This window comes from Candoia aspera, chromosome 6 (assembly GCF_035149785.1).
Source record: "Candoia aspera isolate rCanAsp1 chromosome 6, rCanAsp1.hap2, whole genome shotgun sequence".
Taxonomy (NCBI): domain Eukaryota; kingdom Metazoa; phylum Chordata; class Lepidosauria; order Squamata; family Boidae; genus Candoia; species Candoia aspera.
Window position 1 is genome coordinate 72,271,720 of NC_086158.1, and position 27,157 is coordinate 72,298,876.

Below are 27,157 nucleotides of genomic sequence, written 5' to 3' on the forward strand. Positions count from 1 at the left end.
GTGATATTGCAATGCATTCCAGGTTTATTTTCGACTATAATCACACAACAGACATGAAAGGAAACAGGAAGGGTGTTCTTTTTAATTATCTATCAAAAAGCCTGAACTCTTGTACTTCCTCACTAATCTTCCTTGTCTGGAAAAGACACAAAGTGAAAGCAATAGAAAATGATCATAACTATGAATGATACTGAATCCACATATACTTTCTGCTAGAATACTCTTGAAAGAACAACCTTATTGAAAAATTGCTTAGTTGTATTTTAATTCTACCAGGCAATGCTATTTGCACTACTGCATGCAAGAAAATGCAGTTACAGAAAACCCCATTCCTCTTTTTGAGCAAAGTCCGTATCTGGTTGTGCACAGAGGACATTACTGAACAGAAAATAGTATCCAAAAATCAATTTCCTAGTTGGTGCATGCCATCTTAGACATTACCCTAAATTAAATTTGCTATAGATAAATGCAGACACAGAATAGTATGTATCTGAAAAGGAATCATTAGGGTATGAAAAGTATGTGCTTCATCTTTGCTCCAGCAATTTCCAAAGCGCCACTTTCAAAGGATTTGCACAGGTCTGTGAAGAATGTTCAGTAATGTTGGCATTGTGTCATTTGGTGTTGAAAACCTAGATGCAAGAAAGATGTTAAGTCTCTCAACCTCCAACTAGTATTGGCCATCCAGTCAAAAGTGTGCTGCTGATAACATTTTATAGCTAATTCGCCCTAGTTGGTGGCCTCCAAGTGGGTATTTAGCAGCATTAGTTAAAAAAAAAAACCTAAATGCTCCACTTAAATAGAACTTCTAGGTAAGGTTTATATGCTACTAGATGGCCATATCTGAGTTTGCAACAAACTTTGTTTCTGTTTTTGAACTGCATGAATCTCAGCCACCATGTATATCTGAATTGTGGTGGCATACGTACCCAACTACCTTCCAGTCATAGAGGTCCAATTTTGAAGATGCTTATGTGATGGGACTGCAATGTTTCAGAAGGTTTATTTGCTATGGTTTATGTCCATCTCAAAAGGTAGTACAATCCAGCACATAGTGAGTCTAGAATGTATCTATCTGCAGTTGCAGACCGATACTATATTCATACTCTCATGGGCTTCAAAGCACCTTTTTGGAACTGAATTTGAAACATTGCACAGCCCTATTGTGTAGCACCATTGGGTAGTATGAGTAGCATGTAGTGTTCATAATTTCAGAGAAAAAAATCCAAAATATTTGGCTATTAGTTGTATCGCAACCATTGCCATTTGTCAGTAATTGCAGAGAAGAGAACATTTACATCATACAAGGCAAGGAGCCATACCTATAACAACAACAGTAGTAATTCATACAATAACCAATATATAAAACACTAAATGTGAATTCTGAATTTATTTCTAAAACTCATCCTTGTAATTCTGACCCAGATTATGCTACAGGGGAAGGACTGTAAGGCAAAACAGCCATAAAGAATCAGCAACTCTCCTTTTGTCAGTGCCTCTTCATTGCAACTCAGAAGATTGTGTAACTTCAGTTCCCTTTAAAAGGCCTGCCTCTCACGATACAGCAAGCAGCCCTCTCAAAATCAACAGGCCATGTTCCGTAATTGTGTATCTGACTGGCCCAACAGTCTCTGACAATGTGGTGATCCTCAAGATCACAAGGTCATAATTTTAGCCCCTTTGCAACTTAAAACTACCATATGCTTGTTAGCAGTGCCAAGATGTCCTTTACAAAAAAGGCTTCTTTTTTCTGCAGTACCGAGGCATCTGAGCAATATTTGCTCTAAAAAGATTTTCTGGAATGTCATCAGACAGACGCTTGATTAACTATATACAGAAAAATCAATCCTGGCACTTCATTAACACTAAGAAATAAACCATGCTTTGAATGGGTGGGTTCAAGCAGTATGAAGCATTCTTGACGTTACTAATAAACCATAATTAAAATGGTTGATGCAGAAATTGCAGTAACTTGTCAATTTTATATCATCGATAAGCTTTTTTGGAAGGATTCAGAAATGTAGATTATTGAATCATCTTGGAAGCACATTGGGTAGCTGCACTTTTTCTACCAAACAATGACTGATTTTTATATTTCAGAATTCCTTGACATTAAATATAAGCACATTTCAGTGTATTATGAAGAACATAAATATGGAGATCAATACAGAAATGTTCAGCATTCATGGTATTAATTATCTAGTTTGGGTATATTAAATTGTGTGCAAGCTTTGAGTTTCCACTTCCTCAGCTCTGCTCAAAGGAGGTGTTCAGAGGCTTTGCTGCCATTTTCAATTGACAAGGATCTAGTGTTATATCTGGGGCCTTAACTTCTTCGTCCTAGCATTTTCCTGCTCTCGCAGGGTCTGCTTTTCGTATCCTGAAACGCCACTTTGCCCAATTGTCCACATCCTCAGGGCACAGACCCTCAATTTGCATGTCCTTATTGATGGTGTCTTGCCATCTCTGTTTTGGTCACCAACGTGGTTACCAGCCATCGATTTTAAGATGGTAAACTATTTTGGCAACAAAAAAATAGCCGTGTGCAATGCTCAGCTGGCCTCTCTGACAGTTTTCTGGTGACAGTTGGAGTACTCCAAGGCTCCGAGCTGTCGCCATTAGTCATGGATACCATCACACAATACCTGCAGCGAAATGCACCTTGGACCATGTTCTACGCTGATGATCTGGGGCCTTAACTGTAGTTAGTAATTATAGTTTGGGAAAATGAACCAAATTGCATTATAAATCTAAGCTAAGATTAACCATAGTTTGCCAAGGGTGTGAATTTATCCAGTAAATTTAAACAAAAGGAAAAGGAATGCTCATAAACTTAATGGTTTAGCATAAATATTAAACCAGTTTAGCACTGCATTTGAACAAGATTATGGATACTGAAATTATGTGTTAGATTAAGTACAGTAGATTGCTAGGGGAAATATTTAATGAAATAAAGCTAGATTCCAACTCCTTACATTTGACCTAGGATCTCCACTAATGTAAGACCACTTTGACATACACCATCAATATTCTGTATTATGCATGCTTCATGAGTTTCTACATCTGATACCTCTTTTATGTAATGCATCTATTTTAATATTTTAAAGCTTAAGCTGAAACATTTGGTTACTGAGCACATGCATGCATTTTATCCCCTCCCACATATGGCCCTATAATCAAACTTTATGACTGTGTCAATCAAATCTAAAATGGCTGCAATTAGAGATTTCCTGAAACTGGAACTTGTAAAGCAATATTGTCGTAGGTTAAACATCTTTGGCTTTCAGAAATCTAAAATAGCCATTTAGGGTCCAGACTGCATAGTAAGCCACAAATCTTGATTAAAGAGCCCCAGACAAAAGGGAAGGTAGGATGGTGGGACACTCATGGTTTATCTTTTAACCAGCTCTTTATAGAGCTTATTATAAGAATACAGGCAATGTGTATATGAATGTTTACCTTACAAAATTAAATCTCAAGATACAGGTTTTATTTTATTGTTACTAAGATAAACCTCAGGATACATCATATTCCCATACTCATCCTGATGGCTCCAACCCTGATGGCCTTTCATAAGGCATTTAAAAATTGGCTTTTCCCCCAAGCAATGGACGAGGTAAATAGCTGAGCCCATTTTTAGGGGATTCTTGATGTGGGCACACATGTTGCCACAGGTGTGATGGGTTTCAATTTTTGTTGATGTGTTATTGTTTTTAACTTGCTGTTTGCTGCCCAGAATTGTATAACAAGCAGGCAGCCAGTTTAAATCAATGAAAATTTCGTAAAAGGTACATGTATTATCCTATACAGAAATGAGCCGTGAGTTTGTCTGGATCCAGAAGTTAAGCAAAGTTAGGCCCAGTCAATAGTTGGGTGACAGACCATGAGAAAATCCAAGGCTGAAGATTGGGAAGTTAAAAAATATCCTAGAATACGGCAATGGCAAACTTCTTGTAGACTGTTCCCAAGATCCCTACATGGATGTGTCCATGTAGTTGTGAATTTACAAAAAGACAGAATACTTTTAGATGTTTAAACTTGAAATATATTTTATTAGATTTTTCTTTATTGTATTTATGGAAACAGAAATCAAAGTTATTACTTTAAAAGAATGAAAAAGCAAATGGGTTCTTCTGGCAATGTTTTTGACTAGTTTCTTATGTACAAGAACAAAAATTCAGAGATCGCTAATATCAAACTCATGGATACATTGAATAATTCCTGAAGAAGTTTGTCAGTTACTTACTACTACTTACTGATGACAGACCAAAGATACTAAGTAGATCCAAACAGATAAAATCTTATTTGGATAAGGATGAATATACACAGCAAGAGCAAATTCTGTATAGGGAATTTCTGAAGAATGAATTCCTGTCTGATAAACAGTCTCAATTATTGACTGGATATCTCGGTATGGCATCTGTAAAGGAAATCCTGTAACCTACAACAGCAGCAACAAAAAAAGAATTTTGTTTAAAATAAATATGACATCAAATCCAAAAGTTACACATCTGCTTATAACAGTACTGTTAAATCCAAAATAGTACAAACTAAGATAGCCTACATAAATAAAATAAACATATTATTCTAGATATAATTTTTAATTACAAATTACCATTTTCAATATACCAATTGTATTTAAAAAAAATCTTGTTGCAATAAAGTATCATTTAAAACACAGCCAAGCCAGGAAATGCTGTTTCAGATTCAAAATAACAGCTAATATAGCAGATGCATATTTGGACACCCTTTCAGTAAGTACACTAATGCAGGGTTTCTCACCCAGGGTTCCGCAAGAGGTCACTAGGGGTTCCCTGGGAGATCACGATTCATTTAAAAAATTATTTCAAATTTGGGCAATTTCACATTAAAGAGGAAATATTGACCGTTTTGGGGGCTTCCAACTCCTGGTACCAAGGAAACATTCTTCATTCCATCCTATCAAAAATGTTTTGGGCTTCCCAAACTCAGTTCAATTTACAAAATTTACATTTTTGCAGCAAACAGGCTAATAGATAGCATTATTCCATTTGGTGAAGATTATGAGCAACTGTAGGATTTAGCATCCATGATTGAATTGCTGAAAGCATCTACCTTATCTGTGCCTGAGAAACAGATGTCCACAGGCACTAAGTGATGGTAGATGCACTAATTCTAGAACTGGACAGTAAGATGCGTGGGATATGCTACCATTTGCTTGATATTCAGCAACACTCAGAAGCTATTTGCAATACTACTTTGTGCTGAAGGGGATGATTGAGGAACCTCACCATTTCTAACACTATAAATAGTTCCAGATAGCTGATATGATTGGTATGCTCAGGTAAAGACTAAACTCACCCATCCTGAAATGGCCAGCCTAAAAATCTCTCATCATAGAAGAATTGATGGTGAGTAATACATAAGGAAAATCCCGTCATCAAAATCCTTAATACTAATCCCATAAAATAAACTGATTTACCAACTAGGTCATAGTAGACATGCATAGAGAAAATAGTGTGTGGATGAAAACAAGACCCCCTGCTGAAATAATCTAATGGGAAGTCTGGAACATTGCTTTAGTGATGAAGACACTGCCAGCAATCAAGAAGCTTCTGAGTATAGAAAACAGAGATGAAATTCCAAGATTGAGTCTCAGCTCAGCTGCAAGCCAAGAGTAGCTCAATGCTTTGTTATAAGAAAAGAAAGTTCTGGTCTGACAAAAATCCAAAATTATTCCAAGAGGATGGACAGGGTTGGCTGCAATTAAGATTTCTTCTGGTTGATGGAAAGTATCTTTTGAATGTGAATTTAAAGCAAAAATGTGACTGAGCTATGATCAGCCAATCATCTCCATAAGGTATATTAGGATTCACTTAAGGTAGAGGGTGCGCAGTGCCTGGTGGTAGGTGTTTAGTGAAAATCCTCAGTATAGTGAAAAGGCTGAAAAGGAGCATCTGATACTAGAAGATCTGGCCAAGGGAATGGGAAAAAACCCTAATGCTAAGGATGGATTGCAACATAAATGCAAGTAGATAAAATTAAGTGAACCAGTCTCCTTGACAAAGCAAGGAAAGGATGCTGAACAGAGTAACATCTGGAATCTTCTCATTCTGAACAGAGGTCTAGATCATGGAGATCTAATATTGGCCTCAACCCTCTGTCTTCTCACAAGGAAATACTGAGAATAGAATGCATATGGAACAGATTTTATAAAAATTGGTTTGATCATATGCTTCTTCAGGAGTTTGGAGACTTCAGAATGGAGGGTGGACAAGGACAGGGAGTGGCAAAGAACTCTTATTGCATGACCAAGAATCTGACATTGGTGGTGTTGGAACTAACACTAGTGAAACAAATAAAGACATAGCTCTTGTTGGTACCAGAGGAACAGATACTAGAGGAAAAGAAATTAATAGTATTTGTTGTGCCAGCTCACACTCTGAAACTGCAGGTGGATCTGAAAATCTTGATATCATGGCAGAGGATGCTTACTGGCTCAGCAGATATATGAGAGTAGAATGTCTAGTGTAGTTCAGACCCATGGAAAAATGGATATAAGTTATGATGCTGATCATCTATATAATGTTATCTCACAGTGTAATACTTCTCTGTAACGAATAATAAAAATTCATATCCCATGAAAGAAAGCAAGAAGGCCTGTAAGAGCAATCATCCTAGCACCTGTTTCCCCAGTAGGGTAGTTGGATGCAGTAGGAGGCTGGCAATGATGTTGATCCCCTAATAAGGCGGTGGGATCACTCCTAAAGATAATAGGACTGAGAAAAGATTGAAGAAGTCACTGGCTGAGAAATCAAAGGCAATGGTTCTACAGTATAAGCTCACTATCCAAGAAACACAATTGTGTTGGCTCTTGTTTGTTTAGGTGAAGGAAGAGTCAGTTCATTAGACTCAAGAAGTTGTGATTATGATGTCAACAGAATCAAAAGGGATGGCACTTCCTTTGGAATAACAGGAATCTAAGTAGAAATGCTATGTGGCATTGTTCTCTCTTTTTGGGAGACTTCTCCCTTTGGGAGACTTCTCCCTTTGGGAGTATTTCAAGGAATAATAGTTAGATTTTTTTTTCATTCTATCTGGAAGAAAGAATGACAACCGATTTCCCTTATGTTACCAGAAGCACCTGGAAGATAGGGGGATGACTTAATAAGGATGATGCTGTTGTAATTTAAAGACCACGGAAAGTAACAGTTTTCAAATAGTTGAACCTGAGAGAATTGGTATCACCTGAAATAATCTTAAATAACTAAGTCAGGGCTGAAAAGAAAGCATTTTCTTATAAAACCATCCAGAGTTGGAATAAATTATTTCTTCATGCCTGTTTTATGAAGTGCTAGCGGTGTAGACAAGTTTCCACTAAATGTTCCTCTTTCACATAAATGAAACACAAGGAGAAACCATGAGATAATAGTAATTTTTATGCCACATTTTTTTCTAAAGGGGTTTGATATCATATACCTGACAAATTCTCCAGAGGGAAAGAAGATGGTGTGGAGAGTTGATGATAGTACAAAAGAACAGATAGCGACAATCATTTATATTAAGTTATTCTTCTAATGGCCTGGAAGGGGTGAGTTTGAAAACTGCTTAGGAGAATTAAACCAGCATATCTATTATAAAACTGTAAATCCATGCTTTCTACCACTACTATTGATACAAGGATAGATAAAGAATTCTGTCAGGCACTGGGAACCATATCTCTGTGTAAAGTTGTGCCATGTCCTGTAGGGATTAACCAGTGTTCATATTGGAAAGAACCAAGCAAGAGACTGACTCTCATCACCCTTTAAATGGATACGCTCCTCCAATTCATCGACTTAAATCTAAAAAGAGCTTTATGGCAAGAACTAAAACCCTAGAGGGGCCCAAAGAACAGAGTCGAATAAGTAAATGGAGGAATGAGCTCACCAGTTTAAGAATTCTACCGAAGGAAGAAATGGCTGCAGGAAGCACTCTCCTGTATACAGTTTGGAGGACAATGAAGAGGATGAGGGTGGGGGTACCAAAGTGTAAGACAAATTTATTTAAGTGGGGGTTGCTGGCTGACGGCAATATATTATGTGAATGTGGAGAAATCCAAGATCCGGCGCATCTGATGGTGTGCCAATTATTGCCGGGGCCTTGTACTGTCAATGACCTACAGCAAGCTAATGACAGAGCTATGGCGGTGGCTACATTTTGGCAAAGCAAAGTTTGATCTTGGAAGAAGAGCAATGACAAATCTCGATAAAATAGTTAAGAGCAGAGACATCACACTGACAACAAAGGCCCGCATAGTTAAAGCAATGGTGTTCCCTGTAGTAACATATGGCTGCGAGAGCTGGACCATAAGGAAGGCTGAGCGAAGGAAGATCGATGCTTTTGAACTGTGGTGTTGGAGGAAAATTCTGAGAGTGCCTTGGACTGCAAGAAGATCCAACCAGTCCATCCTCCAGGAAATAAAGCCAGACTGCTCACTTGAGGGAATGATATTAAAGGCAAAACTGAAATACTTTGGCCACATAATGAGAAGACAGGACACCCTGGAGAAGATGCTGATGCTAGGGAGAGTGGAAGGCAAAAGGAAGAGGGGCCGACCAAGGGCAAGATGGATGGATGATATTCTAGAGGTGACGGACTCGTCCCTGGGGGAGCTGGGGGTGTTGACGACCGACAGGAAGCTCTGGCGTGGGCTGGTCCATGAAGTCACGAAGAGTCGGAAGCGACTAAACGAATAAACAACAACAACAACAAAGTTTGATCTGGACACGAAATAAAAATAAAAATATTGGTACAACTCTTTGGGCAGCAAAGTACTCTAAGGAATTGCCTGAAGCTTATCCTTGGCTTTTCTCAATAAGAAAAGTTATAAAGGTACCTACCCAAGTTGAGGACTTTGGATAATTATAATTTTTCTGGCTCTGGCTTATTCTTGTTTTACTCCTCTGGTTTATCTCATACAGTAGTTTGGTACCTGGCTTTACCTCCTAGATCTTCTGTTTCTTAGGTTTGATTCCCCCAAGTTGAAATCTCTGAGTTTAGCCACTAATAAATTTTTGTTAATGCCTGACCACTGACAATCAGGATCCAAATTCTACTTGCTATGTGCAAGCAAAATATGTTTCCATGTGCATAGAACAGGTAATATTTCTTCCAATGGCAGCCCTTCATATCTTATGAAACATTGTTTGACAGATGCCCCTCTCCCCAAGTAAACATTTCAGTAAAACAGTAACAAAACACTAACCCAGTAATGCTCTTGAAAAGTCTCCAAATAACTTTCTTCTTTTTCTCTGGTTATATGTTCATTTCTAAACTCAAGCTTGGGAAGAATTTGTCTTAAAACACTAGTACAGTGTCGATGCCATCGAGTTGGAAGATGCGATCGCCATTCCATTATTTTATTTTTTAATGTTCTTTCAATTCTGTTTTTCAAAAAAAGATAGGATTTTTATTATCATTATAGTCATTATACTGTTAATTTATCCACTAGTCAAAAAAATACTGTTTTGTATGAAGGATCTTTATGATCACAAAACTTTTGAACTATTCTGTGTCCATTTCCCGATGTAATTATATTTTGAAAACAAGGTACAACTTGTGAAGGGACATCAGATGTCAGTTTTGTTGGGACACTTCTATGAGTGCCATGGCAAGCTAGAAGCCCCTCTCATGGCGGGACAGTGTTTTTGACAGAGATCGGCAGCTGGATGCAGGATCCTGGCTGCTGTTATCTCCCTGGTAAGGGGAGATGTTGAGATAGCCCACGTGACTCCACACAGCCACTCCTCGTGAGTAGACTGCAGGAATCGATGTTTCGCGGTCTGCTTATGAGTTGAGCAGCTGGGAGTAGAGGGAGGAACCATCTTTGCTCACAGTCAACACAGCCATTAAAAAGGACATAAAGCTCAACTGAGCCTCATTTCTTAATCACTTTGGATTTCTTTTTTTTCACTGCCTTGGAAATATTAAGACCTTTTGGAATGACAAGTTATACAGTAGTCACTGGATGAGTTGCCTTCTCCTGGGAGAAAGAATTTTTAAATAAGATTTTAAAGTTTTGGAAAAATATTGTTTTTTTAATTAAACAGCAAAAGAGTGCTTAGAATATTGATTTTGGAAAGTTAACAACAAATTAAGGGTCCAGATGGATTTGGAATTTTAATTTTGAAAATATTAGAAAAATTCTCACCCTGGATTTCAAATTAAGTAGAAGAATCCTTCTGGTGGGAAATGGTGATTGTTTGAGTTTCTTTTAGAAAAAACATGTTAATGGAACTTTGAAGATTTGATATTAGGAGCTAGAGGATAATAAATTTGTCTCATCAGTACAGAATGAGTAACATACTCTGATAGATATTTTTGAATATTTGTCTTCAAAATTACTTGGTATGATAGACAGATGGTATGTTAGTGAAGTTACAGAAGAAGAACAAGCGATACTGGATAAATTTGAAACTAATTTGAATGACTCATACATATGCAGAGTGGCAAAAGGACTCTCCTTCCTTCATCAACATGTAAGATATTTGCAAAGAAGCCCATTGACAGATCTGGGAGTTAAGTATTGATGACACCGCCCAAAGTCGCTCTCTGAGATGGGCGGTGAATAAATTTGATATATCAATATAAAATAGCTGCAAGAATTTCTTATCTGTCTATGGAAAAGGTCTGGCCTGAAGTAAAGGAATTATTAGATAGATGAAATATTTTTTAAGTAAACGGGGTGGAGCTGAGCATAAATGGTTATAATATGTTGATATGTCCTCATAATTATATATTTTCTATATAAAATGTACTGATTTTGTGCAATTTGGTAATATATCAGGTTGTTCAATTAATTGGAGTAAGCCTCATATACTTCCTATAAACTCTAATGTTTTCATGGTTATCTGTAAAAATTGGGATTTTACTTGTCTAAATTATTTTAAATATATAACAATAATAATTATTCCAAGACAATTTTATTTGTGGATGGTTATATATATGTATGTGTGTGTGTATATATATATATATATATATATATATATATATATATAATTTATCTCACCTGAAAATGACATAGATATTTTTAAACCCCATTGAACTGTGGGGAGAGACAAATGTAAAAATGAACATTACAAGACTGATATATTTACCTATATGTTTTCATTTCTTAATAATTTTATGTAATTTTAAGCAGGTAGATATATATATTCAATGGGAAGGAAAAGGCTTAGATTTTCTTTATCTAAATTACAGTTGTCATATGATGATGGGGAGTCTACCTTTCATGGCTTTCAATTTTATCATGGGGCATATATTTTTTCTTCAATTCTTCTGTGGAATACAAGAGACAAGATAAATAACTTCTATGGCACAATTAGAAATCAGTCCCCTCTAATATTACGGCAGGGGACTGATTCTAATTTTAGCAAGAATTCTATTATCCTTCTGGCATTAAAGGCTGCAAGGCATATTTGAAAGAACTTAAGAGGGAAATATACTTTCGACCCTTATTCGTATTCTTTGGGACAATGTGTTTCAAAACTGCAGGTAAACTTTTTTGGGGAAAGTAAAGTAGAATATTAATATATTAGATCAAGTAGAGTATTAATGTATTAGATCAATTATTACCAACCAAGTTTTTACATTTTTAAACTTGATTTTTTTTTTTTAAATCGTATGGCATAGCAGTTCAGTGTTCATGCTGCTTTTTCTTGCTGGGAAATCCTTGTGAGGTTCAGTAGCCAGATGTGTAGACTATTTAGCCGTGACAAGTCATGTTGCCTGGGGTGCACCACGAGGAGGCTAGTCTACATTGCACCAAGTTGGGCTGAGAGAAAGCGACTGGCCCAAGGTCACTCAGCCAGCTTTCATGCCTAAGGCGGGACTAGAACTCACAGACTCCTGGTTTCTAGCCCAGAACCTTAACCACTAGACCAAACTGGCGCTCTTTAAACTTGGCAATTTTTAACATTTTGGGGATTGCCTAAAATCACAAAGTGGTGGTATATTCAATTAAGACATCTAAAAATTTCATTAATTATTTCTAGTTATTTCTATTAAGTTCGTCCAGATGCATTAGCAGCATCTAAAACTCCCAAATTACTGTTAGTATTAGAAGCTGTTTTGCATAATTCTAAGATTATTTTTTTATATAAATAATGAAAGTGACACTAAAGTTGATATAGTTTGCAAGAACTCCAGAATAAAGAATTGGAATAACCTTAACAGCCTTGTGTTCATTACAAAAGTACAATAAAAAGAATCCAGGAAAAATAACATTAAAAACATTACAAATATAACCACAAAGCTAAATGGTAGCATTAGAAGGCCTGGGTAAATACATAATTTGAAGCTTTTCCTAAACTATAATAAGGAAGGGGCCTGATCCAACCCCAGTAGCATTTTTTTTCCAAAACATTCTTTAAAGTGATCAAACTAATATATAGTTTGGCACTGAGTCCCTCAATTTTAAAGATTATTATTAATAAGAGTAATTACCTATTTTGTAACTCATCTACCAAACTTTCATCAGTAGAGACATAAAACATTTTTTCTGGCTGAAACAGAATAAAAAGAAATTGCACAACCATGGAACATTCAGATGCAAGTGAACCAGGATTTTAAAAGATATTCTGAACTCATAATTTCTCAATACTGAAAAAGATATGCTTGGAAAATGATACTATTTAGTATTTAGTAACATTACAGACAAAAACTTGTCCCAGTAACTGAAACTCTCACAATTGTTTTCCTAACATGAAAAACTACTGTTTTACTCTGAAGACTGCAAAGACTTCATATTTCTTTTTCCTTAATACTGTATCTCTTCCCTCACATAGAGAAAGGAAATTGAATTTTATTCAGTTAATTGCCAAGGTTTATGTTCCTGACAGCCAAGGCTGATGCTGTGATACAGGAACAGACATCCCAAATCTTAACATTCCATTCAAAAATAGTCTCTCTCTCTGAAGTGAAAATCAGCTGTGTCTTCTCCACTGCTCTGAAAGTGTTTGAGGGGTATGGAAAATTGTCTTTCTGGGCTACTGCTATTAAACCCGCCTATCTATCAGAGGTCATTTGAGTCAGTAATGTAGCCAAATACCCTTGCAGTTGCAGTATGAGGAGTTGCTGCTAGGAGCGAGACCTCTCCCCAAACAGAAGGAAGGTAGAAAGAGCTCTCCTGGCAGCTGAGAACCAGCTTGACTTGGAAAAAAGGTGGTTTTCCATTTGCATTATCACCTGATGGACATGTCCCTTAAGTGATCTCAGAGTCATATACTTTGTCTCCAATAGAAATGGTAAGAAATAGTAAGAGAGTTTATTTCACTGAGGACTGATTTTATATTTTTTTCCTAGGTTTCTTGACATTTTCCCATTTTCAATCTGTAACCTTACCCCTTTCATCAACAAATAAAGAAGCCCCATTTTAATATTAGAGCACGTTGTAGGTTCATTCCTATCTTACAGGCTTTCCCCATGACTTCTTGCTCTTGACCTTGTTTTACTGTTTCAGAGGATAAGCAGCAAAAATGTTCCACATGTGGCCTAGAGTGTCTGATAAAGAAGAACTGAGGGTGGCAGTAAAACTGCTAAGAAAACCTTGGATATCATTAGATAGCTGTACTGTGTCCTTCCCAAGTCAGAAAAACTGTTCCCAATGCTGCCTGTATGCTCCAGCTCCTTAAATTTTGATTATGGACACATGGCTCACATTATCTTGGTCCCAGACATCAGGTGGCCAGTGCTTCTTTTGCTATATTTACCATATTTCTCTTGTCAAGAATGCATATAGCCCATAATCCAAAGTGCTAAAAAACCACATACTGTAGCTGTCCATGCCTGCCATTTGTATTTCTAGAAGTAGCAGTATGATTCACACAATTATAGAGAACACATTACTGTTAGGGTAGATGCTGCTAGAATATTTCATTAAACATTAAACAAATTTATCTCATCTTATCCTGAATCAGAGTGGCTGGGAATTGCTCAATACTAGTTCCACTGGGCCCTTAGTCTACTTTCCTTATATCTACCTCTTTCCAGAGATCCCTTTTTTAAGGAAATAATTCCCCCCAATGTTAAAATTTTCAAACCAATTTCTTCCTTCAATTGTAAATTATAACTTGTAGATACACACTGAAATGCTTCCTACCTGCACCGTTTGTGCTTTTGAATTCTGGAAATTGTATGGAAGCAATTGTTTCCAAAGGCCTTCCTTTGAAATGTCAAAATTGGTGCACATTGGAGAATTGTTTTGTTGTGTGTTAAACCAGACCTATAAAATATTATTTTTTAAATGACCTACAAAACATTATTTTATAAATCTAACTCAGTCTAAAAAACTAAGTTTAATATGTTAAATCTTGACTTTAAAATCTTTAAAAGATTTTTTTGATGTATCACATTTTTGAGTTTAAGTATCATAAGAAATTAAGTATCAAGAAAGTTGTAATTTGAGTTCATATCTTTGTCAGAGGTCTAAAAAACTACCACAGATTTCTTATTTATCCTACCTAAATTAATATTCATTATACTGTCTTTCACTTACGTAGTGAACTTATTCCCTGACAAGGCACAAACTTTTCAGTGTCTTCTCACTCAGTATTTTTGCTTGCACATAAATGCAGTTGTAATTTATAATTTAGACATATACATTTTATAATATAATCAGCAAAATATATAGAAATAAAATAGGAAAAGAATCAAGTTCCAGCTCAAAGACATCATACTTAGAAAGTAGTCACTTATATGTTTTTAAAAAAGTAGTAATTTACAGATTTTACCTATATTAGAAAATGTTTATCTGCTCACGCATATTACTAATTCCTCTCATATACACAAATATTTGTTTTTTAGTCCTCTGTAAGTTTCTTCTGCTGAGAATTAAACTAGATGTCATATAAAATAGATAATTAAAATGTATGCTTCAACTTGTTCAATCTCTTTCCTCTGAAAAATGGTAATTGTAGAGCCCACATTTTGACTGGAAGTACAGGAAAGGGGTTAATCCTTTCCTCCCCATTTTCTCACTGAAAATTTGTTTCAGAAATTTCTATTTGTAGTAATATTGACTGTGGAGGTTTGGCACTACGAGAATAGTGCTGTGGAAAAACACTTAATTCACTTCCAGTTGGAATATGGGCAGCTACTTTCTCAAAAAAAATTAAATGTTTGTAAGACGTTTTGATATAATTTACTTTACAATATTTGTCAGTGTAACGTAAACTAACTTCTAACATTAGAAGGCAGGATCTTCTTAACCAATAGTAGTTCTGATTCTCAGATTTCCATTATATTATAGCAGTGCAGTCATGAATTACAAAGCTTTTAAGATTGCAAAATACATTTTATGTCTGACATAAATTTACATGATTTTTGGTGACAACCAAAAAGCAAGCAATTATTTATAATTGTGCTACAAATCTTCACACTTGCTACGAGTTTAGAGAAATGAAACTTCTCCAGCTAAAGCAAGAGAACACTGAAAGTTTGAAAGTTGAACTAGAGAGAGAGCTGTCTAAACACTTTCTAGCTGAAATTATTAGTTAGAAATGATGGGGTAGCAGTGGGCTGTGCAATGTTGCACAAGCTCCTTTCAAGGATACATTTTGTATCAGTCTGTTTGCTTACATTAGATTTATAAAAATCACAGGCATCATAAAGGTTCGATGTCTCTCTCATCTCTCCCCCTCCCCCATTAATTCTAATACTATAACCATGGAATGTCCAACTAGATCAGTTAGGATTATACATACATTCTCAATCCATTTTATTATAAATACTTACATTTTCCCAACTGATTAAGCAATCAACACTCTGTAGGGGACAAAATGCATCAAACTGCTTATAGCAGTTGCCACTCAGTGGATTCCACAGAAAATATTCTCCGTTTTCTTGTGTTGCGACATAAGCTACTTTCCCCTATGTTAGCAAAATGTTGTGTTCCGTTCCAAATACAAAATAAATAATTTTACATTTACTTATGTTTTCTAATTAGTAAATTATTAATTTAGCATTCTTTTGAAAAACCATTGTTACATACATTAATATAAATATCTGGTTTAAGTTTTAGAGAACACTGATAAATTTAAGGCAGAAATGGGAAACCTGTGGCTCTTTAAATGTTAATTCCAACACCCAACAGTCCAGCCATCATAGTCCAGTTTCATTTCAGATTCACCATCCTTGGTCATACTAGTTCAAGATAGTAATATAAAGGACATTACTGTATGTAATGATTTCTCAGTATTAAATCATATACATTCAAAAGAAAAATAAAATTTGGAAAGTTTTTGTCATGGGTTCTATTGAAGCAATTAAATATTAAGGATAATTCACAATTACCTAATTTTAAATTAAGCAACCCTCCAAATAACAGACATTTGAAATAACTTGTTCTGATACAAATCCTTAATATCTACAGTTTTTTAAATCTGGAAATTAAATAAATTAGTACAGACATGCAAATCACTGTAAATGAAATCATGTTGGTACAGTATGCATGCAAGTAATTGTTCCATGAACCATTCTGGGCAAATTATTTTTTAAAACTGCAATAAATATGTAATTGTTATACAACTTCACAAATATATGCTTTTTTCTATGCAACCATTTCCAGTACAACTTATTCTGTATACTATTTATGAGCAAGAAACATTTCAAGTTGTGCTGGTGAAAACTAATGAATACTGAGAAGGAGGTACCATTTTAACTCATGACCAATTCAGTTGTGGAAGATCAGATCATTTTGTTTGAAAAGAAACCCATAAAAGATTCTTGAAAAGCCGCCTTAGCTTAAGTTGTTTAATTTAAAATATGTGCTAATGCTTTTCTTCATATAACAATCTCAATCTGCTTTATAATTCCCTCATTATGTAGTTTATACTATTGGGGAAGCATAGAAACACAGTTTTAATTATTTTGCTAGGCTTACTTCTAACACAGATGTTCCCAATAATACCCATGCTTTTTTCCCAATATACAGAAGATAATTGCACAGAAGTACTGCATGTTCTTCTTTATTACCAACACCCAGTTCGATGCAATGCTACAAAAAAAAAAAAGTTACTTTAAAAAAAGTAGGTGTATAGTTCATCTTCATACATAATAACAATAAAATGTCATTATGAATAGCAGAGTGTCATTATCATAAAGAAGTTTGGAAGCAGCAAGATATTTCAGGTAGCCATATATTATTCAAAAAGTAACAAGATTTATACCCCTCTCCCCAGATTCAATAAGTTAGTTGGTTCATCTACTATATTTCTGAGGTTCAGAAGTTGAAAGGAGCCCAGAATAGGTAACATGACAAGCAATTGCTGAGATCACATCAGCAGGAGCTGAAGTATCTGCAAAGAATGGATGACCCTTCAAGTATTCTAGCAACCTTCCTGGCATCCTAGTAAAGAAGGTGCTGCAAAATAGGGAAAAGCAATGATATCATAGTCTGTATATATAGGATGATGGGAGAGAAGTAAATATCCTTTGCTGGTTTCACCATTATGAGATATTTTTCCAAATGAACACTACTCTGTGTTCAATCTAAGATTTTTTTCAATGCTGTAACATACTACTTTTTGTACTTAAATAGAAGCAATCTCCCAACCTATTAACAAACTGACAGTCAGCATTAGAAAAAGCTCCCTAACATAAGGTATAAAGCTAAGTACCATAAGGGTAATTTCTGCTCAGTAAAAAACTCAGCTTCACTAAAGAGAGGATGGGTCCTGGATATCCTCCGTACATTATAGAAAAAAGAAAGGAATTTAATGGTAAGTGCATGTCAGACTTCACATCAAGCACAGCAATAAACCCCTGCATTCCAGGCACTTAATCCCATGTTCTGGAAGTTACTAACAACAGAACTCACAGACTAAGTTGCATTAGTTGCCTGCTTGCAGACAAACAACAAACCACATATACACAGGGGACAGGCCTACTACACAATTGAGATATAAAGCCCAATATATGTGAATTCTCCAAGTTTAAATTCTAGGCTTTTTCTAGAATTGGATCTGACTTCATCTTGCTGTTCCAACATATTGCATATTGAGTACTTCCCCTAATTCTGGTATGAGACGGAGATTACTGTTTCCAATATTTACCCAAACTTATTATTTATAACATTACTAAAACATTGGTGAATAATTTAAGCATGGAGGAAAAAACTCAAGGGAGAGGGCTTTGAATTGGCAATATTCCTTTTAATATGCAAAAAATGATAATGAAGAAGTTGAATTGGCATGTGAATTCATCCAGAAGACTGTAAGATGTTAGGAAATCTTTGGTGTGTGGGCTGCCTGGAATGTACAGAGAGCTTAATCCTAAACTAACTTTATCTGATATCTTGATTCATTTTTTTCCAAGTCCAATACTGCTCTCCAATCTCTATTCTTCTTGGGAACAATGAAGAATATTTAGCAGGATCCTAAAGATACTTGAGATGATAGAATTTCCTTGGTAGCCTGCAACAGATATCATATTGCCAGTGGGACTAAAAGATAACTTTCTTTCCAGAAAGACCTTGAAGAAAACGTTGGAAACACTGCTGGGGAGACCAAATTTAGTGTATAACTTTCCTGTTGGTTGCAAGCACTTCCTGATCTATTACTGAGCACTCCCACTGATGCATAAATTATCTATTTTGGTAGATAGCTGGCATTATGCCTGTTGTGTTTCATCCTACACTTACATTATCCTTTCAGTGAGGCAGATACTGGGTCTCTATTGAAAACCTCCATTTTACTGCTGCTTATATTATGTTCTTTGCCAACACCATAAAGGCCTAAACCCTGCATTTCTGAAAGAGCTATATCCAGGCCATCCACCAAAGATAAATAAATATATTAAAAATCTACCAAAGAAAGGAATAAGATTTTGAACTAAAAGCCACATTCAGTACAAAACTGAATAATGTTTGAACTAGCATCAGCCACAAAAGCTGCAATCTTGGCTATCCATTGTTAAAGCTGTAAGTGCTCCAAGACCTTTTATTTTCTTAGTTTTTTGGCCACATTTATCACAGCTCTTGCTATTATGGACATTATTGAGAAAATCCTTATAACCAGAACAGAAGCCTCATATACTTTTATAAGAACAGCCTCTCTTTCCTGTTCTCCAAATTTTTTTTGGGAAACACTGTATCTAAAAAAAGGGCAGCCATGGGAGGTCTTGAAAAACTCCATTCCTCCAGCCATAACCGTAATTGTCCCTGAAAAAAAGTACAGGATTTGATGAAAAGCATTCTAAGGATCACTGGAATATAGAGGGCAAGAATTCTGAATGGCTTTCAGAGAAAAATGGTAATTCCTCAGACTTAAAAGTCCAATAAAATGATGCTTTTGCATCTGAATATCCGCCTCAGAAAGATCTTCCTCCCTCTCACCTTAACACATGAAAAGAGACAGAGAATCCTCCTCAGAATTGATTCAGTTTTTCCTAGCATTTCATCATAAGAGACTCAGTCCAGAATCTCTCCCTTCCTTTCTTGTTCTTTTCCCTTGCTTTTATCTATGGAAAAATTGGGCAAATCTCTAACGTGTGATCTGTATATCTAAAATGAAGGTTCAATTAAAAGGGCAAGTGAGGACAATTTCTAAGAATATCCTCTCCACTGCAGGAAATCATATCTACAGTATTTTATAATTCAAGTTAATTATTTTTTTTTGTAAACTGATAAGCAGTATGACATTTAAGTCTTTCACCAGATCCCAAATATCACATCAGTCAATTATCTTTTTCTTTTCTTGGGTCCACTCTGGCCATCTTCTCTGAAATAAAATACCCGATAGGAATTTTGTGTTGGAAGAAAGCTATTCAGACAGTGAGAAAGCAATTGCTAGAACAAGATATAATAATATTTTCTGATCTCTGAGGGAGTAATTTGAAGCCTTGTTCTTAATTATATTTTTTCTAATCTAAAGTTCAGAGACGAGTAACTCTAATATGCTCCCTATAATGATGGGTGAAGTACGGATGATTACCTCTGTCATATTTATTTCCAGAAACTTCTATACTGCTGGTGGGGAGGGATGATGGCTCTCTGCTATTAAGCCTTACCAGCAGAGAAAAGAGAGAAGCAGAGCCTTTTGACTTTATACATTCAGATGGCAAAATTGCCCCCACATTGGGAGGACTTGGTTCCATAGCCAATTATTTGCCTCTCCACTTTTCTGGTTTTGGCTGGATTCTTCCTTTTCTGAGAACCTTTTGAGAAAGCTGCAAGAAACGCTGGGCTTTCCTGCTCATTCTTAGCACAAAAAGTAAACTAACGAGATGGAGGTAGGTGGGAACTGCATGAAGTATGAGAGGAAAAGCTAGCGAGCTAATGGTGATATGATATCCTGTCTCAGAACAAGACAAAAACAAATCTGGAAATTGATTGCCTCTGTTAGGGAGTCAATTTCTACTTCTTTTTGTGTACTATGACCTATCAGAGCAAGTGAGGACAATTTCTAAGAATATCCTCTCCACTGCAGGAAATCATATCTACAGTATTTTATAATTCAAGTTAATTATTTTTTTTGTAAACTGATAAGCAGTATGACATTTAAGTCTTTCACCAGTTCACAAATATCACATCAGTCAATGATCTTTTTCTTTTCTTGGTTCCACTCTAGCCATAACAAACTTTCTCTATAATTCAATAGATTTCTTAGACTCAGAGTTAAATTCAGAAAAGAACAAACAGAATTAGAATTAACATTTTATTTTTAGTTATTATTTATACCAGTGTTTCTTAAAGTGTGGTCCCAGGACCCCTGGGGGTCCCCCTCTCAGGGGTCCACAACATCAAAATTATTTGTCAGCCTATGATGAAAAATAATACAATATTAAAATCCCATCAGATAGTAGCAGTGAAAGCACCAGTTTTAATTTTTAATATGGTAAATATTGATAAATATAACCCATACAAAGAAAAGCTCTTTTGGGGTCCTCCATAATTTTTAAAAGCGGGAAGGGATCCTGAGAAAAAAGAATTTAAGAAACACTGATTTATACCATACTTCCATATAAATACTTTAGATGGCTAACAATGCAATTTACATAAAAATAAAGCCAATTTTTAGAAATCAGCAGAGTAGTATTACTATAAAATTTGGTTATTACCTCTGATGTCATCCATACATCAACATCATTATTTTCATCCACTGTATCAGCTATGCAAGGAATTAAAGATACAAATCGTGATATAAGGTCCTACAAAATAAATAAGAAATCTCATCAGTAGGAAATCAAAACAGCAAATACAACTGACTTGTTATATTTGGAATTATAATATGCATCAAACAACTATTCATTGTATTATATTTTTTATTCAATTATTATTATTATTTAAATTTATATCACTGCCCATCTCCCCCAACGGGGGAGATTTTACATTTTACATTTACATTTTATATTCATTAAGAAATGTAAAGAAAAAGTTCCACTGGCACACCAGAAAATCTAAAAAGAAAAAATAATTTGAAATGTATCAAACAAATATTTAATCAAATCAGAAAGTTTTCATTCAATATTAATAATTGATACTTACCGAAGTTAAATTAGGATCTTCTGGATACATATCTAACAATAGTTGTGGTGGATTCAAAGAGGTAATATACTTAGTTACTAAAATATTCCTTCCCTGACTGTTAAAAACCGAGGTCATTATTCTTCTCTTTGGAAACACCGCTTTCCACGTTTGCTTAAAAATATATGCTCTTTGCAATAGTGTTTCTGCTTCATGATCTGCAAACTAAATATATACTCAAAACTAATACAATATTTAACAATTTCAAACAAATTATATTGCATTTTGTAATTAGAAGAAAGATTATTTTAAAATTATCTTATATATCAAATGAGATAATTACAAATGCCTACCGTATCTAGTTCTAAATTATTTTCAGCAGAGGATAATTGAGGTTCAATAGTGGCAAAGATGGTTAAAAAGCTATATTCTTTCAGGTTCTGCCCAAAACATTCTTCTTTAGGGGGTACATATGTCTTACTCCAAGTATATCCAAGTACAACAGGTGGCATACTTATTTGAAATGTACCACAGATCTGTGAACACATACATTTTAAAAATACACATAATACAATCAAAGTAAACATCTGATGGGATGGCTGCATTACAGGGATTGTACTGACAGTACAACATGTTTAAAAGCATATTTCTTGTCCCTTATTACCTTAGATTGTTCGAGTAGAGCAGAGAAAGGAAACACAATTGATCCAAGCCAGTTTTTTCTTATGTAAGAATGACCACTGCAACTATTTGGGCAGGCATCCTAATTAAATACATAACTTGGATTAATCTTTTGTATTTTAGATTAATGTGTGTATCTATGTGCAAGAGAGAGAGAGCAAGAGACTGCACGTGCATTTTAAAACAACAGTGTTTCCACAATTATGCAAAATCTATCTTGCATATATGTTTCAGATTGTGCCATGGCAACATATTCAAATGAAATATTGCTGATTTACATATTTGAAATGCTTAACTGACCAAAAATGTTTTCTTAGTTACAACATGGTAAAACAGAAATCACTGGACATACTGTATATCACTGTATATACACAAGATCTACACTTTTGGTTCCAAAAATATTCACTTCATTCTCCCCAGCTAAAATATCTAATTTGATTTATAATATTAATTAAGCCATAGTTCTAAAACAGTGAAGACTTGATGCAGTAAATAGAAAAAGGAGGTAACATTTAATAGTGAAAATCCCAATGGATATTGACACACGTCTTTCAACATCAGATACTTTTATATTTCAAATACCATATACCTAATAAGGAGAAAAGATTCCCACCAGCACCACTAATGTGTAATAGGAGGTTGTTTTAGATTTACTGAGACTAGATAAAGAACAGTTACTAAAAGAAAGGTATGATAGAAAGGGGCATCATATTGTGAATAATGAAGGCACAAGTCTGGAGGTCTGGCTGAAGGTCAGCTCAGCCCTGCAACTGAGAACAGCTTGAGTTAGGCAAACTTCAGGCAATAATTCTACAAAATGGAAGCCACTGAAAAAGTCCACTTTTTTAGTATACTAGCTTATCTTCAGATATGTGGGGCAAACATGGAGAAAACATATTCCTTACAAGCTGGGCTGAAACATGCAGGGGCAGACAGATATTTAAATGTCCTAAACTATTTATACTTCCAAAATCATGACCACCACTTTGAATTGCACCCAAACCCAACTGCAATTGAAGCCATTCAAAAGTGTCATATATAATGGTCTTCAAGAGTAGTCCCATGAATAATATTAAAATAATCTAACTGAGAAGTGACAAGAGTGTGGGTCATACTGGCCAACTCAGCATGCTCCACTAACAGTCAGTTGGTATACCAATCACAGCTGAAGAAATACATCAAGGAACAAAATTAGATTGAGGAGCATACCAAACAGCGCTTATGCATAAAATCCTCTTTCTTAAATAATATAATATGAACTATTACAACAATTATATGCTGGAGTTAGTAGACCTTCCATTCTTCCATCAAAATGAAAAAAAAAATATATTATTGATTCTGATTTCTTGTAAACATTTACAAATCAGTCTTATTTCTTCATTTATTTAAAATGATTTTTTTTTTAATAACACAATTTACCTCATGCTTTTCAATCAAAAATTCATCAAAAATGTTAATATTTATGTTGTCTTTTATTTTAGATAGGCCTGAAAAAGTGTAATCATGTCCTGGAGAGCTGAAACAAAGAAAAAATATTTTAAATGAAATTAAGAATTATACTTTTTCTATTTTAAACATATTCAAATTAAAAAATAATATTCAAATATTCATTTTAATAGTAATGCTATTTAAACTATATACTGTGCTTGGATTAAAGATTCCATTTAAGCATGGGGATACCAATTCCATCCATTAACCATTTACCTACTACCTATACCTTTGTGCAATATTTTAGGGCATGTTCAAGAATTCCTGCTTGAAGCAATTGGGGGTTATGTATCTGCAGATGGAAGAGAATCTGTGAATCCTCCCTACTACTGCATACATATGCTTCCATCAGTGAAACTCTGAAATCAAGCCTAGATTTAGGAAATATGAAATCTGATACATAAAATCTTGATTTAATGGACCATTCACATCTGTTAATTTTGAACTTGCTTTTGTGTGAATTTAAATCATTTGCACAATTATAAAGTTGATTAAATGACATCATTGCAGTAAAAATCAATTTAATGAAAACATCCTTGATTCAATGACCCATGGATTTACAGGACTCTCAGTTTAAAGGATATAGCACAATTACCTAATTAGGTAAATGACATGAACTGATGCAAATGATAAAAGTTTGGATTGATCCAGACATTCAGATGTAGCAGACATACCCTTCCCTGAAAGATCTGTTAAACTGAGGTTTTACTGTATTCCTCTGTTTTCTTTGTACAGCAAACCCATCTTAACGTTCAGGCAATAAATAATAAGAAATCATTGCTTTGGAATCATCATCCATTGAATGTAGCCTGTATACAACTGAGGTCCAATGTCTAAGAAAATGGAACAGACTGCAGTGCAAGAAGTATGTGGACACAGAAGACATGGAATCTTTACTGAGTAATTTAAATACCACATTCATTTTATCAAAACAGAAATTTTATTAAAATTGAAATGTTAACTCACTTAAAATCAACTTGAAGTTCTTCATTCCAGCATGGATGAGAGCCATCTGCTGTACTAGTCTGATAAACTGTTTTCTGAAATGTAACTTCTACAAAAGGATGCACAGTCACCTAAAATACAGACATGCAGCAAATGTTTCACCATATTAAAATGGAAGGGAAGAACAGATATGAAATCTAAACAACCTCTTTCTCTTCTCAGTGTGGACAGAACATAATGCACTCCAGTTCTTACTTTAACACAATGCTATTCTTCTATTTCTACTTATGCTGCAAGGATACACAAAATACAGTAAGGTAGAGAAAGCATGCAAAGTGTGGCTTCCAGTGTTCTTTCCAACCTCTTAAACATAGTTCACTCTCAGTGAAGTGACTGGGAAGGAGAAGGGAGAGGGGATTACAATGAAGCAGTCATCAGTGTTCCAGGCCACTGCCTCTCATATAGGGATGCACTGGGGGTGGGGTGGGGGGGGTGTCTCCATAACCCTGGCCCTGATCTGCCCATTTTTGAACTCAGAATTTCTTTTGCTGGCTTTCCCCACCACATACACACACAAATTCAGTCCAGTTCTGTTTTCAGAGAATTGTTGTGTGAACAGAGAGACAAGACATAAAGAAACTTGAGCCCCTTTACCTAATTTAAACACTGCAGTGGGTTATGTTGTTTAAGAAGGTAGGGAAAGCACACAAAGCTGGCTTCTGGAAGTCACATAATGTTCCTGTCTCCTATTCTCCCCACCATAATAACTCTTTGAGGGGGGTTAGACTGAGAGAGAGTGATTGGCCCAACATCATCCAGTTGGCTTTGATGCCTAAGGGAGGATGAGAACCACAGTCTCCGGTTTCTAATCCAGTCATGCTCCAAGTAGTATATCATGTCTTCATATGAGTTCAAGTGGCCTTCCCCTTTTCACCTAAATTTATTTATTTCTGAGTCCTCATATTCATTTTCACTTCAACAGTTTCAAGTTCTCCTTTCTTCATATTCTTACATTCCAATGATAAAGTGAATAATTTCTCTGTTAATACAGGGATCAGTGCCCGGATTTCCTTGCTGTTTTGGTCTGGCCAGATCACAATCTCAAGATCTTTTCAGTACTTTTCCCCATAAATTATTATTATTAGTTGTAGTAATTTCATTTTTCATGCACCTATAATTAGATGCAGTACAAAACAATAAAATACAACATCAAAAATAAAACAATTCACTACAATCCAAGTTAAAATCATATGAGTTCAAGTGGCATTCCCCTTTTCACCTAAATTTATTTATTTAGGTGAAAACTAGAAAGTAATCTGAAAGGCCCATAACATTTCAACAATCATTAAAACCTGTATGCAAATAACAATATGTTTATAACAAAATGGAAAAATTTAAACATACTTTAAAAATTCTCATAAAAGTGCTTCGTAGGCAGCCTAGGAGTCTGATATCCAAACTTGAGTAAATGTTACAGCCATAAGCTTTTATATAAAAAATGATATTAGAAAAAGGATCACCCTAGTCTGCTGTAAAAGCACGGAAACATTGTTACTTTATCCACACTAAAAATACATTTTTAAAAGCTCACTAATCATTTCGTTAAAACATCAATATTTAATCCAGGTCCAAACTGCAAATTTCATAACCACAATTTTATTTTCTTCTGCAGTCTTCTAGATTTTATACTTCCTTAAGACATGTAAAGGAATTGACTGCACATCTTCTTGTGAGATGGCCCTAATAAATACTACCCAATTATGGATTTTCCTTTATGTTCCTTGTTGTTATATTTTTGCTGGATGCTTTCCAAACCCTATGCCCCATAATGAAACATTAAAATCCATCTACTGAATTACATACACATTAGCAGAATAAACAGAAAAAAGTTATGATAAATTAAAGGATTTTTTTTATTCAATCAAAACAACATTTTTAAACCTACTGCCATACAGATGTATTATTGATTTCTTCAAGGCTTACATAAATGCTTATATAACATACAGGAAAAATTGGAAATTCATTTTAAGAGCAAAAAAAATTCATAATTACCTCAGAGAGAAGATCAGCACTATAGGCTGAATTACCTAATAGAATATGTCTGCCTCGGGACATACGATTTGATAAGTAAGATGGTGAATAAGCAACTGCAACCCTTAGGATATTAAATAAGAGTATTACATATGTTTCAGCCAGTTTTTCTCATTAAAATGCACCACAACATCCTGTCTATTTATATATAACGATAGGTAAACTGTTGATATAAAGAAAATGTGAGTAAAAGTTGTAACTCAGATTTGCTGGTACAAGGCTATACGGCCATGATAAAATATGAGTTGGCATGACATTACTTTGGAAAAGTCTAATCAGAAGAGGCACCTCAGAAAACTTCATTTTGTTGCTAAACATGGATATTGCTGATAGATTGCATCTATTGCTATCAATAAAATGTTATTTTTCCACTATAACTTATTTCTCTCTTAAAACATTATAGCAATAAATCATATAGAAGTCGCAGAAAATACAGGAGAGTTATATAAATGCAAACTATTACCTAGATAC

General features: G+C 35.0%; 1 protein-coding gene across 1 annotated transcript; it reads right to left on the reverse strand.

The window, feature by feature from the left end:
• Positions 1–4,124: 4,124 nt before the first annotated feature.
• Positions 4,125–26,744, reverse strand: CC2D2B (coiled-coil and C2 domain containing 2B). Its single transcript, XM_063306163.1, has 12 exons — positions 26,648–26,744; positions 24,617–24,726; positions 23,582–23,678; positions 22,146–22,244; positions 21,503–21,706; positions 21,076–21,165; positions 16,901–17,014; positions 15,754–15,888; positions 14,120–14,242; positions 12,466–12,524; positions 9,227–9,404; positions 4,125–4,441 (listed from the first exon to the last, which is right to left on the reverse strand). Exons 1-12 carry the CDS (start codon positions 26,708–26,710, stop codon positions 4,253–4,255), a joined length of 1,461 nt encoding a protein of 486 aa, XP_063162233.1. The 5' UTR covers positions 26,711–26,744; the 3' UTR covers positions 4,125–4,252.
• Between the last annotated feature and the right edge of the window lie 413 nt (positions 26,745–27,157).

What these genes read in the sequence shown, in the direction of transcription:
- CC2D2B (XM_063306163.1), bottom strand. Translation starts at nt 26,710, where the DNA reads ATGTCCCGAGGCAGACATATTCTATTAGGTAATTCAGCCTATAGTGCT. An exon ending in GTGCTGATCTTCTCTCTGAG is followed by an intron (nt 24,727 to 26,647) that starts GTAATTATGAAT and finishes TCTGTATTTTAG; the next exon opens with GTGACTGTGCATCCTTTTGT. An exon ending in GTAGATGAGTTACAAAATAG is followed by an intron (nt 9,405 to 12,465) that starts GTAATTACTCTT and finishes TTTGAAAAACAG; the next exon opens with AATTGAAAGAACATTAAAAA.